Genomic DNA, 13,887 nt, shown 5'->3' with positions numbered 1-13,887 from the left:
ACATAAACTGGTTAAGCCAAGTGCTCAAAACATCACATTTCCTGAGCCTGTTTGTACAGATGGTTTGTAAGTTACCCAGATGTGTTTACAACAGAGCCGTGGTAGTATCAAAGTATTTAACTTGCACAGGGTTTCCCCACTTTTTGAAATTTTGCATTTCAATTCAGCAGTTATATTTTAGTTATAGTGTATGAGGCAATTTTTCATTAATTGACATAGAAAAAAATATAATTGTAGGAAGAAAACAATAAAACATTTTCAAATAATATTTTTTATTCATTATTTTTTATAAACTTCAACAGCTGAAACATATACCCAATGCTTGTTTAGATGAAGTTCAGGGTTGAACATCCAAATGTAAAATTCTGGCTGTGTCGGACACATAAAACTGTACTCATTCCTTTTTTAGTATTAAATTCATATATGTATGTATTCTCACTCTTCTATCACACTGCTGAATTGCCTGAATCTGGAGTTAGCAGAGCAGGTTGGAAAACCGCCACAGCATGTCAGCAAGTATATGCACGCACCTGTCACTTTAGTGCACCCTGGTGTAAGAGGATGATAGAAATCACACGAAAGTGCAGTCTTTATGCAAGATATTTAACACATTTCTGCAACAATTATTTCTCCTCCTTTTCGCCTTTATTTGAATATTATCAACTTCTTTTTTTTCACCAGTGTTTACCATAGGTATTTTTTTTTTCTAATAATGGCTTCCTCTAGCCTTGTATGAATTTGAAGAATTGAATTAGAAAACAAAAACATGACTGTGGGGCTTTACTAAAATATAAAACAACAGGGTACAATCTGTTCCTGCTTGCACAGCACCGACACATTAAAATACATTTATCCTACTGGGTTGCAACAAAATGCTCCTTGAAGTCCCGTTTGCATTGTTTGCTGTTGTAACAATGAAGGGAAAAGGTTCAGTTGTTGTTCATAAAGTATTTACTGGCAAATCACAAACTCCATATCTCTTTCTCACTCACACACACACACACACACACACACACACACACACACACACACACACACACACACACACACACACACACACACACACACACACAGTGTGTTGTGGGTTTCGCCTTGGGATTTGACATATTTTCAATTTACAATATCACTCTGCAGCAAACTGTGGGGTTGTCACATGGCAGGAAAGCATGATGTAATGGCTATTTTTTTTCCACACCACGTTCACAGTGAATTGAATGCTATAAGGGTGTGAGTCTCACGACAGAGGAAATAAATCCCTCAGTTAGTATCCAGGCTGGTCCAGGTCAAGAAAAACCATACTACTTTATAATAGCCTGTTTTATTTCCAGAGAACACTTTTTAGTCCATTTGTTGTAATACTCTGAAACGCTAGACATCATTTATTTAACTGCTTGAGGTATTACATCTAGGTTCACTGCAGTATAGTTTCCTTTCTCTGGCTGTAGAAGGCTCAGCATTCCTCATCTGTGAAGAAAAAGAAAAAAAAAGGCACAGAAAAAGAAATAAATGTTGATTATCTTTTCTATGCTTGGTTGATCATAAGCTGTCTTTTGGAGTAAAAGAACTCAGAAGAGCTAAAGCAGCCTGGTGAATTTCTACTCGTGGCTGACCTCCCCTGATAAATTTAGTGCTCTAGAAGCTTTTCTTTTCTTTTTTTTGACCTTTCATCATCACAAGAACTGTGTGCAGCTAAGTGTCACTCAAAATAACCACACTTGAGACTCTTCTCACACAAGCTCACTTTTCTTCTTTTGGGTGCACTCTATTTGAGGAAATGAAGAGTATCATTAAATACGCAATAGCTATCACTTTTAGCTCAGGTAATTAAATTATTATTATCAAGTTAACTACATGCAGCCTTAGGTTTTTGCCAGTACAGTCCTGGAAACTGATGTGGGCTTAAGAGAGAATGTGATTGATGGGCAGGACGGCATGACTGGAGTTTGTTGACAGCTTTAGTGTGGGAGTTAAATACAACCTCACATAAACAACAACTGATGATATATTCTGCTATGTAAGTTATTTCACAAAAGTTTAGCCAAAATGCAGAACCAGTGTGTGAAAATTAAGCACACGCCAAGATTTAAGAGCTTGTAGAACCACCTCCATCAGCACTAACTGGAAGTCATTGTTTTCTTTATGATGTTACAAGTCATGGTTGTGAAGGAATTTCAGCCCCCTTTTCCTCACAGAGTTGATTCAGTTCATTGAGGTTTGCAGGCATTTGTTTATGCTCAGCTCTTTAAAGTTAAACCAAATCTTTTCAATTGAGTTAAAGTCTGGGTGGAGATTGCTCTGTCAATCGTTCCTGTGTTTTGGTTCGTTTTTTTTGCCTATTTTTCACTTGTTCTAATCAGACATGGTTGGTTAGGAGGTGAATCACTATAATTTACCTGATTTTTATAGATTGATGAATTAACATACCAATTCATTACATGTAAAATCCTTGTTTCTCGGATTCCTAAGATCAAATATGTGTAGTGTTTAAGTTCCCCCCAAAGCAAGTACAATATTGACCCAGAAGGTCATGGGTACATTTGCTAATCCTGTCACATGATACTAATCTGCTCACAAACAGTTGGTCTCTTAAGCAGAGATGAGACATTTGTGTACGGATCGTTCGTGATTTACACCAAACCCTTTTCTGTGGCTTTTACTGAGTAGATTGAAATTTTGTGGATGAAATTTTACAAATATTTCTCTACCGGATATCAGTTTGAGCAGAGATTCCCAGACATCCCTCAAGTTGAAAAATTGAAGTGCTTTTACTTCTGCTGATGCATCTATGTCGGGAAGAGGGCAGATGTTTTCATTGTCTTCGATTTCACTGCGAGTCCTGAAAATGACATAGATTTTGAAGATGGACAATGGCATGAATACTTTTGCAGCTCAGGTGGGTTATACTTTGACATATTGTGGAAACAAATTATAATAATTTAATATCGAACATGAATTAAGTTTTCTTTGAATTTATTTTTATTCCAAGGAATTGCCCCACATTCAGTAACACATGTAAGTGAGAAGCCCATCCGTTTCAGCAGGATCAGCTAAAAAACTGCCCAGTTTATAATGAACCAAACCATTATAATGCCTCCTGCAGGTGGTGGGTCTAAAGGACGGGCTCAGTGTTTCTTAAAATAAAAGATATTCTTGTGGTTTAAAACTGGATATGTAATATAGTTGTTATTACAAACAACATCCTATGAAAGTACCACAAAGACATGTGTTCATTTCCATGAACGTATCAGTCCCACTAAAGGATTTGGTGCTAGAGCTGAGGAAGACTATTCACTCCTTCTGCATGAATTATTGCTGTAAAATGTATATATTAAGAATAACTCCAGCCTTTGTGGTGTAGCTGAGGAACTTCAGGTGGTGTGTTTCCAGAAGGTTTTTATTAGCATGAAGAAACAAAGATCCTGTGCTGGATTTGCAGGTCAGGCCTGTGTCAACAAGGCACAGGAGGGATCAGGCATCTGACTCCTAACTCAGGACAGACGAAAACAGGGGAAAACATCTGCTTGGGAGCTTTCAATTGTATGAAACAAACGTTTCGCATCAAACATCAAATTGTTTTTGTGTGATCACGTCCCTGTGTGTGTTCACTTATGTGACCGCTTTCTTTGTGCATCAATGATCAGCTTTACATTTTTAGCGTGTTCACATTAGTCTTTTTCACTCTACATTAGCCTTTTCTCTGCAGGAGGAACTGGGTTGAGTGAACCTTGTGATGTGTTCCAACCAAATGTGGGCCTGCATATTCTCCTTTGTTTTCCACATGCTTGCTCTTCCATGAGTGCACCTGAGCTTTGAAGCTGCCTGTTGTCAGGATGCTTTCGTTCGTGTGTGCACGTTGGGGAAAGAACAGGGGGGGAGAAAGCGAGGGAGCTGGGATGTGAGCAGACGTAATAGAGATAGCTTTGATCAAATTGGAGTGTCACTAATGTCTTGTTTATCTTCGTAAGAACATCTGAGGTACGCTCACTGGCATGGATGAGAGCAAGTAGAGAGCAGCAGAGGAACCTATTCTCTTTACTGTCACTTTGGAAGTGATTGACAATATCTGCAAACTCCGTGTGGGTAATTTCAGTTGCGAATTATTGTCAGTGCATATCAGAGTGTTAACTATGTTAAACATGCTGCTATCTGCGCTTATTGATCCTGACAAGCGTCTGAGGACATTCAGAAGAAGTGAGCGACTAGCATCTATACTAGTATGTATTACGCATGTGGATTGTTTTACTTCTATGTTATTCTTTGTTTGTTTTTTGTCTTTTGCATCTTTGTTTGCATAATGGGGTGAATTCTTTTGGCAAAAAGACAATGTTTTTTGTATTTATTTACTTTGGGAATGATTCTGCTTTCCTAAGTGGTTTTGTATTTTCTTCTTCCATCTTGACTCAAACTAACCTTTGTGGAGGTCATTCTTTGCTTGCCACCCTCAAGACATGTCTGCTTTTCGGCTGGCTGTGTTTCTTTGGTTTTTTTAGGCTTATGTCTGGTGGGAATTAAGTCCTCAGACCACCTACACTGTCACTGGGCCCTCTTCCGCAGCTGAGGAGGAGAGACACAGAGGAAATAATCATTACGAGAGTGAGATTGAAGCAGAGTGATTTCTCCATTTGTTTGGATAAGGCAGGGCGTGTCCCAGTGTTAATGTGCTTTAAATTAACCTGGATGTATTTGTAAAAAAAAAAAAAACAAGTTGTTTTTTCCTTTTCTTTTTTCATTTACAATGTCCTGCATCTTCATCATTTTGTGTTTCTCCCGAGGCCCACTTTTAAAGTTCACGGGCTGTCTTGTTTGGTAGAAACAGAACTAAACAGTGAAACAATACAAGCTGAGATTGTTGCATCCTGTGGGTGGGATCTGGTTTAGGAAGTCATAGAAACCTGACTGAATGGCTTTTGTGGTTTCCTGTGAGGTAATGTAACCACAAAAAAAAAATATTTTTTTAACTGTTCAGGCGATATTTTTAAATTGGACTGTTTAGACTTTAACAAACGACCCAGCACAAAGGCATTTGAGGCGATCATTGTTTATGCGACTAACTTTTACTTTAACATTCGGCTCACGTTGTTCAGCGCTGAGGGCACGCTCTTGTATGACCTCCTTTTTACACTGTTTCCACTGAGATGTGTCTTCTTATATAAAAAAATTACAGAGCGTGCTGAGACTTTGCCCTCAAAAATCACATCATTAAAGGCCGTTATGGTCCTTGAGTAATGTACATTTCTCCATCATCTTTCAGGGGAAAATGAGCATTCAGCATCAACAGGGACAGCGGTGTCGCTTCTCCTTATTGTATCCCGGGCTGCTTGTACCAAGAGAGCACTGGGACGGGGGGGGGGGCTTTTATCACCTACAAAAATAGATGTGGGATATAGCTTAAACGGCTTGACACAGATATGATTTGTAGCTGATTAATATTAAAAATAATTATTTTCCAAATAATAAAACTCGACACAAACAGAGGTATCCAGATGTTTTGTCTAGTCGCACGCCCCTATTTTAGCGTGAATGGTGCGGTCCGGCCGTAGCCGAGGCGGCCGTGTGTCGGAGAGGGAGAGGTTCACTCCTCAGCCAGCCATTGCAGCACACCGTCCCGGTGATGTTCACTCTACACAACTTTTTATCCACAGCTTAACGACTGGCCACATTACAAGAGGAAAGTGTTGATTTTTTTTTTATTTCGGTTTGCTCTGTTTTTTTTTTTTTTTTGTGTGTGTGTTTTTTGTTTTTCTCCAAGTCGACTTTCTCCCGAGACTCCCATACCTGGCTGGACTAACTAACGTTGGCGATCCGGGCAAGGCAGGGGAGAGATAAGATAATGAACTTTGGTCTTTCCCCGCACGTATTTTCATGACATGTTTCCTGTCGTCCCGGATAAAATAAAATAACACTGCCCCCGGCGTGGCGGCTGCTGGGTGAAAACAATTCAACGTCCGAGTGATTATCAAAACAAAGACGAGAGCAACTTTAACCCTGCCACTGTTGGAGCGGGATAGCAGTGTAAAATGTCCTCCAAAGCTTCAAATAAGGTGGGTAACCTGCCCGGATAACATGCTGCTGGCTTATGTAAGTTAATAAGCGTGAAAAAGGCCTTACTATTGCTGAAATGTGAGGGTTTTGGTCGCCTTTTATTGTGGCTTAGCAGGATAACTTTGGAAACAACTAGTATTGGTAAAGGTAGAAGCGTAAAGCCTGAATTATGGTTCTGCGTTAAATCGACGCAGAGCCTACGCCGTAGGGTTACGGCGTAGTCTACGGCGTAGTGTACGCGGCGACGCGCAAGGTATGGTGCGCGTCGCCGCGTGCCCTACGGCGTAGGCTCTGCGTTGGTGTAACGCGGAACCATAAATGAGCCTTAATGGTGGTGGTGTTTTTGTGTGTTGCGTGCATGGCATGGTTTTATTTTGAAGCCAGCATCTACTAAATAGTGGCTACAGCCAGTTGCACTGTTCCTACTGCACTGGATGTAAATAAGTCGGATTTTTTTAATGGTTGTGACCAGGGGCGAAAATTTTAGAGAATAAATCCAGGGGGAGACAAGGAATAAAAGTTTTAGCCTTCCTTTAATACAGCATTTTGACATTTTCATCTCTATCTCGCAAACAGGCAGAATACCTTTCTTAAGTAATACAAAACAATGGTATTAGGTGGAAGGTGGCAATAATACAGCACATCTGACATAATACACTGCAAAAATCCAAAATCTTAACCAGAATATTTGTCTTATTTCTAGTTAAAATGTCTCATTTTTAGTTTAAAAAAAATCTCATTACACTTAAAACAAGACTCATCACTGGAAAAAAACAACAATTTTCACCTGTTTCAAGTAGATTTTCACTTAAAATAAGTAAAAAATCTGCCAGTGGAACAAGATTGTTTTGCTTATAAGATAAATCTTGTTCCACTGGCAGATTTTTCTACTTATTTCAAGTGAAAATTTACTTGAAACAGGTGAAAATTGTCAAATAACAAGTTATTTTTCTGGTGATGACTCTTGTTTTAAGTGTAATGAGATTTTACTGTTTATTATTATTTTCGGTTTCGGCCACAAATTTTCATTTTGGTGCATCACTACTAAATACTACTGCATTGTTCCAAAATTATTAATTCTGTCTCAAATTATTCTAGGGGGGGACAGCTTTACTAATGGGGGGGACTTGTCCCCCCTGTCCCCCCCGGGATTTTCGCCCCTGGTTTTGACTGTTGATGGGTTGTCAATGATAAATCAGCCAGCCACATTCAAAGCAGATCTCAGCTCAGCTACCTGTTGATATGTAAAGTCCTAGTTTTATTAAGGAAAGACAGGAAATCCATGTGAATCTAAAAAAAAGTAAAGGAGTGTGTGAGGAATAAATGCTGGTAGTGGACCCTCTTTACATCCCAGAGACCTCAGACGAAAGCAGAGACCACTAGCTACATTTGATCAGGTACACCATTACACTGCATTTTGAAAGCCTTTCCCTTAAATGTCATAATTTGATAAGGGGATGAGAGCAAAATACAAGAAAAGGCATGACATATGTTTCCAAAAGTGTAATCTTTATAAAAAAGGCTTATTGTTACAACTGTGTAAGATAAGTCTGTCTTTTTCTTTTCTCAATAGCTTTACCAATCTCATGAGTAGAAAGCTGTTGTTTACTCATCCGTTTTAAAAACAGCTGGTTGGGTATCTGTCCCGCCTTGCATATCCTGTAATGTTATGAAAAATGTTTCACATAAGTCACTGATAAAGCATCACTGCAGAATTTCAGAAACGGGCTGGGTGAGGTGCTGAGAGCAGTTTTGTCAATGGATATCTTTATTTCCACAGATACGCCATGTGCTTTCTTAATTTTTTTGTCTTTAAGCATGACTTAGAAAAGCAAACAATGTCAGTTATCCCCATAGACTTAAAGTTGCATTGAATATTGTCCTTATTTTCCCCTCTTTGACAATCCTTTTTTTCATTTGACAAGTAAGGAATGTGTACTGTTTGTCCAGCACAGGTAATGATATTCAGGTTTGAGTGGTTGTACCAGTTTGACGAAACCAGTTCCTTCATGTGATCTGATGACGTTACACTGTACTGTTTGTGATAGTAACGGATACACCTTGATATAAAACTCTCTGTTCGTTAGCCTCGTAATGGTTAACATGGGAGTAACGCCTTTAAAATATTTTTAACTTTTTTATGCCCTATGATCTTGGAAATGTGCACTAATGTGTACACATTATGCATGTGCATTTTATTCCAGTCATTGGTATATTGTTGTGTTCTTCCTATTCAAAGTGATACTGTAAGATCTGGATGACAGTTATTTCTACAGCTCTTAGGGGGCATCATATATACACACACACACACACACACACACACACACACACACACACACACACACACAAATGTGCTGCTGTTTTGTGACAGCACATTACAATAAAATGCAATTGTCTTGCAGTGAGGTGGCATACTTGAATGAAGACTTCACTACACTTTGTGAGGGGAAACAAAGTGTTAGTAGAGGATTAGCAATTCCCCTTATTTTACCCCAAACGAGGTCAGATCACATTACCTAATTGTTGATGGACAGCCTGTACATGAGAGGGGAAAGACAAGTATCTTAATACGTTTGATTGTATGCATTTTATTTGTGCTTTTTTATTTAAATAATACAAGGCATAATCAGTCTGACATATGACTTGCAAACAACTGCATTGACCTTCTCTGCAGTTTATCAGTCACTATCCACATGTTAACTCCTATCTGATCACAAGTGATAAACTGCTATGACACCAGCATTTGTTATATTTAACGTGAAATTCAGTTGGTGATGAGCTATGATAGAATACTGCTATGAAGTCTTACAGGAACAGCAGTAATATTTGTGGTTGAGTCAGCCTCAAATGTCAGAGATCAGTTCTTTCAGGACAGTCACAATTCACTGTTTAAATATTTGTTATTTTTGTGTTTGTGTCTCTGTCTGTTGTATTCTCAAACTATTGTTTAACCAGATAAGCTTCTAGCTACTCCTTGTATTAACAAATCCCATTTATCACTCTAAATTCCCATTTTATTTACGGTTTTTAAGTCAGTCAGTTGTCTTCAATATAAAAATACGCTTTCAGTATCAGTGTCCTAACAACTCATCTAAATAACGTATATAGTGTATTTTTAAACCCATTTAGTCCTTGAGAAACATGTTAAGGCTACTCAGGCAGGTTTCATCAGTAGGTTTTTTTTACCCAAAACCTGTTGTTTGTAGTGTACAATTAGAACCTTTTCTGTCAAGTGAAATTATGTGAGAAGAGCTTGTACCACAGGACTAGGGTTGCAAAGGGGTGGAAAATTTCCGGTAAATTTCCGGAAACTTTCCGGAAACTTTCCATGGGAAGTTAAGCTTGGGAATTTTGGAAATATTCCAAATTGGAAACTTTCCATGGGAATTATGGGAATTATGGGAATTATTGGGAATTTATGGGAATTTATGGGAATTTATGGGAATTAACTGGAAATTGGGGGTAATTTAAACAAACTGTATCATATCCAAACATAAATGTAAATATTTATTTTGTCATAAGCAGATATCCATGCAAGATAATACTAAAACATTACATTTCAACAGATTTATTTGAGTAGAACTTTAGTTTTTATTCTTGTATGAACAATTATTTTAATGAACAACAAAAACATGAATGTTGAGTAAATACTAACTCACCCACTCCCCCACCCAATCAAAAAGTAAAATGACCCCACCCCCCCCCCCAAAAAAAAAAAAAGTCCCATTCAAAATGTTAAATAAAAGGAGCCCCACTCCCTCCAAAAAAGTCCCATTCAACATGTTTTTTTTATTTAATATTTGCAAGTTAAACATTAATACCATTATAGATCAAATATATTTACCCCATAATATTATCAAAACTTACTTGACTTTATATAGTCCGTGGGCTCAAATGTGTGGCTTCAATAGTCTTGTGCTTTGAGCTCAAATGTGTGGCCTCCAGGCTTCAAGAAATCACCTGTGCATGTGATGGTGGAATGCACAGTGCATGTAGGGGGTGTGGCCTCAATAGCCCTGCAGTAAGCAATGTGCTGTGTGCAAGTGATTGAGGAGTGTACTTGCATTAAATCTGGTTGTTTTAGCCAAGACTATGCTACAATATATTTCCCCCAACTATATTTAAGTTCCCTGTTAAGGGCCAACCTTCAATTCTGTAAATTTCTTATTTATTCCCGTTAATTCCCGTTAATTCCCATATATTCCCGTTAATTCCCATATATTCCCGTTAATTCCCATGGAAAGTTTCCAACTTTGAAAATTCCCGGAATTTTGCAACCCTACACAGGACTGATGACTTCAGTAGCTGAATAAACCTGAGATCTGCTAAAACTGAACTGTGTTAAAAATCTGTGTTCTCAACAAGTGAGTATGGTCGCAGATCTGCTGCTATAAAAACACCAATGCCATTAGTCATAGCTTTATCCCGATCTGAATTACTGGCAAAAGCCTTTTAGATGCCAAAGCATAGCTGCGTTGACAAGATTCTGGTTTCTTTCCTTTCAGCAGCGATATTTAGCGTGGTGCCGTTTGAAATGCGTTATGAGGTTTCACATGTTGCCACAAACATGCCCGATTGTTGTTGAACAATGTTGGCACACTGATCTCGTCTTATCTACTTAACTTTGTCCGTTGTTGTTTTTAACTGGGAAACTGTCTTCCCAAACAGGAGACCTTAAAGATGAGGGAGGGTCTTCAAATTCTCTTATCTTTAAGGTCTGCTAGTGGGAAAAAAAAAAACCCCCATGTGGGAGTCCGGTGCTGACTACAAACTTCCAGTCCGCCACTTAAGATGTCCGTGTGGGAACTCGGAATTGAAGTATGCTCTGTGTGCAAAACAAGCCTGTTAACTAGCTACTATTAAACATTGTATTTCAAACCGTACTGACAGCCCTGTACCGAAACGGTTCGGTACGAATGCGTGTACCGTTACACCCCTAATGTTTACACTATGTGATGCATTGGCGACTGGGAGTCTTACAGTACAATAGAGCTGGAACTAATGACTGTTTTATAGTCAAATAATTTATCGATTATTGAAACAATTAATTGACTATTCAGATTATGAATTGTGCAATAACTTGGGCTGTTTTAAATCCTAATGGCAAAATTAAATGGTTTAAGATTAAGACATGCGCCATCTAACAAGAAAACATTGAAAATAATTTCCTCAAACATATGTGATATATTTAATTTGTGTTAAGAACAAAGTTTTCTGCTCATATGATGAATAAAAAATCTTAAGTCAAGTTGAAATCCCTCTATGACCATCCTGTTGTTAACAGGATTTGGCTGAGGACTTCTCACAACCGTAACTCCTAATCTGTTAAAGATATATCTAGAAAATCTGAAAACTACCGGAAGTGAAAGAGGACATGAAGTTAGTTGTCATGACAGGAGGATGCAGAGGATAGGGCTAGATGGTGGGGGATGATTTGCTGTAACGACTTCTGAAGAGAACAGCTGAACGGAAAAGAAGACCGGAAAGCAGAGAAATAGAGCTTTACACACATACAGGGCCGTCAGGACTTCTGCAGTTTGACCACAGACAGGATTTACAATCGTGTAACACACGTATTTACAGTCCTGTCACACATTTGCAATGTTAGCTTCTCACTACCGTTACTTCTAATGGGTTGTTGCAAGTCAGGTAAGAAGTGAGCTTTGGGGGGAGTTTTTCCCAGTGTTGGAGAGCAAGTTCTGAGATATTTGAGCCTTTGCCTCAGAAAAAAAAACAAAAAACACCAAGTATGTTTTTGGTTGCGTGTTAACAAGTTTTTCTGCTTTCTGTATTGCTCACCGGACAGGTGTAAAGGAATAGAATGGCACATGTGGGCAACTGGAATTTTCTCTTACAAATAGTAGTGGTGAAGAAAAACAATCATTGGTAATGAAGGAGTGCCTGCTTGAAGATTGAGATGAACGTGTGCTCTTCTTTGGAAGTTTACAGCATCTTGACCTAGTTTTGTGAGATTCCTTACCTTGTGTTGACATCAGTCCACAACTTGCTCTCTGAATCAGCTGTAGCTAGAATGGGGGTTTCCCTGATGGCTCTAGATATTTGGCTAGCTTAATATCCATCAACCATCTGAAATTGCTTCGCAACATGTCAACAAGCGTCTTTGTTAAGTCTTTAAGTTGTTCACGCATAACTATCTGCTAAGAGGCAACCACTGAATGTTAAGTGATCTGTTCCCAGCCAGTCTGCGAGATCAGCGATTGGCAAACCAGGCTTTAAATTACGTTGTGTGGTAACAGCCCAAGTCTGCAGAACCTTAGCTGTAACAGTTTATTTGGTTATTGTCATACACTCTAAATTTAAAGGGGACCTATTATGAAAAACACGTTTTTTCTTGCTTTAACATATATAAAGTGGTCTCCCCTAGGCCTGCCAACTCAGAGGAGGAAAGCAACCAAATTCTGCAGTGTCTGTACAGCCGCCCGGATGAGTCGTCCAGTGTGATGTGGATGTACGAGCCGTTCAGATTCTGCTCCCGTCGTGACGTCACGACAGGAGCGATGCGTGAAACCACGCCCACAACTAACTCCGCCAGCCGGAGCTTCCGCCATTTTTTCCTAGCGGTGTTTCGCGTCAACGCGTCAGGCAGCCAATCAGCACAGTGCCTCCTTATCATAGCCGCCTGCCCACTCAGAATCCCACATAGAGAAGGAGGTTAGAAACGGGGAAGATAAACACATGGCTCAGAGGCTGAATTTCAAATTTATTTACCAAAAACAATCGAAAGCTTGTTTTTAAGACATTCAAGGCCGGTTTAAAATAGGTATTAGATGCCATAATAGGTCCCCTTTAAGCACATCACTGACTCATTAGTTTTTTTTTTTAATGGTCTTACATCTGGCTATCTGTGTTCATCTGTCATAGCACCCAACAAGTCACAGTAACATTGCCCTAAAAGCTACTACTACTAGTACTACTACAGTCATTTAGCAGACGCTTTTGCATGGAGAGCAGTAATGCGACTGAAATATGAAATGAGAAAAAAACTGCAATAAATCCTAAGAATGAATCACCATATAAACTGTATATCGCCTCAGTCTTGTTCAGTATTTCACTCAAAATCCTCCAATGTTGGTAAGGAAAGGGAGAAGCATGGTTTGGTTTCCCATGTTTACAAAATTGATCAAAAACCAAACTGAATACTATTTGATAATAGAATAACTGAGGAGCATTAGTAAATGTAATTAATTTAGAAATATATTTTGTCGTGTAAATTGAATTTTTTAAATTGAGGTCATTAGAAGGGACAATCGTAACTTTAATTCACTATAGTAAATATTTGATTAGTACTTTATTATTAGTTGTGTGTGCATACTTTGTAAAGTTGTGCAAAAATGAAATGTAGTCAGCAGCCCCCTTTAGCCTTTAAACTAGTATACTTCAACGGAAAAGAGTGCAAAATGCATATATGGTTGTATCAATTAGTGTTACACAGAGGGCCAAGCACAGCTTCTGTTTTACTTTGATGATTACACATCTCTATTAACATGACTGAAGGAGGGAGAGGCAATTAGAGGCCAGTGCTAGAAAAAGAAATGATGTTTTTGTTCTGTGTCCTAAGCCTCTGATAATAACCTCCGTCCGATTAACATCAGCGAGCAGCTAATGTTGGGTGTCTTTGAAAGGGAGTTGGACCCTAAGTTTAGAAAGGATTTATCCAATCCTTTGTTGATGCAAATATAAAATACCTTCATAGACGGCACCCTCAAATTTAGTCTATTAATAACAGGGAAAATGTAGGTTACTTTCAAGTCAAAATGGATTTATTCAAAAATTGATGGGGTTAATATTAATGCTGTAGTATACAGGTATTATGCTGATGGGGTC

General features: G+C 38.7%; 1 protein-coding gene across 12 annotated transcripts in view; it reads left to right on the top strand.

Annotated features, from left to right (window-relative positions):
- tjp1a (tight junction protein 1a) overlaps nucleotides 1-13,887 on the top strand; it is a 122,323-nt gene that overhangs the window by 51,739 nt on the left and 56,697 nt on the right. The window contains exon 1 of one of the 12 annotated variants that reach the window (XM_061742454.1): nucleotides 5,589-6,041. The exons of the other annotated variants lie outside the window; for them this stretch is intronic. Within the exon in view, the coding sequence (XP_061598438.1) occupies nucleotides 6,018-6,041 (24 nt within the window). The 5' untranslated portion in view covers nucleotides 5,589-6,017. Of the gene's footprint in view, nucleotides 1-5,588; nucleotides 6,042-13,887 lie in introns of those variants that run through there. 12 annotated transcript variants of the gene reach the window in all.

Source organism: Cololabis saira, chromosome 2 (genome assembly GCF_033807715.1).
Source record: "Cololabis saira isolate AMF1-May2022 chromosome 2, fColSai1.1, whole genome shotgun sequence".
NCBI classification, from domain to species: domain Eukaryota; kingdom Metazoa; phylum Chordata; class Actinopteri; order Beloniformes; family Belonidae; genus Cololabis; species Cololabis saira.
The sequence above is the reverse complement of the archived record's forward strand: the minus strand, read 5'-3'. Positions and strand labels throughout refer to the sequence as shown.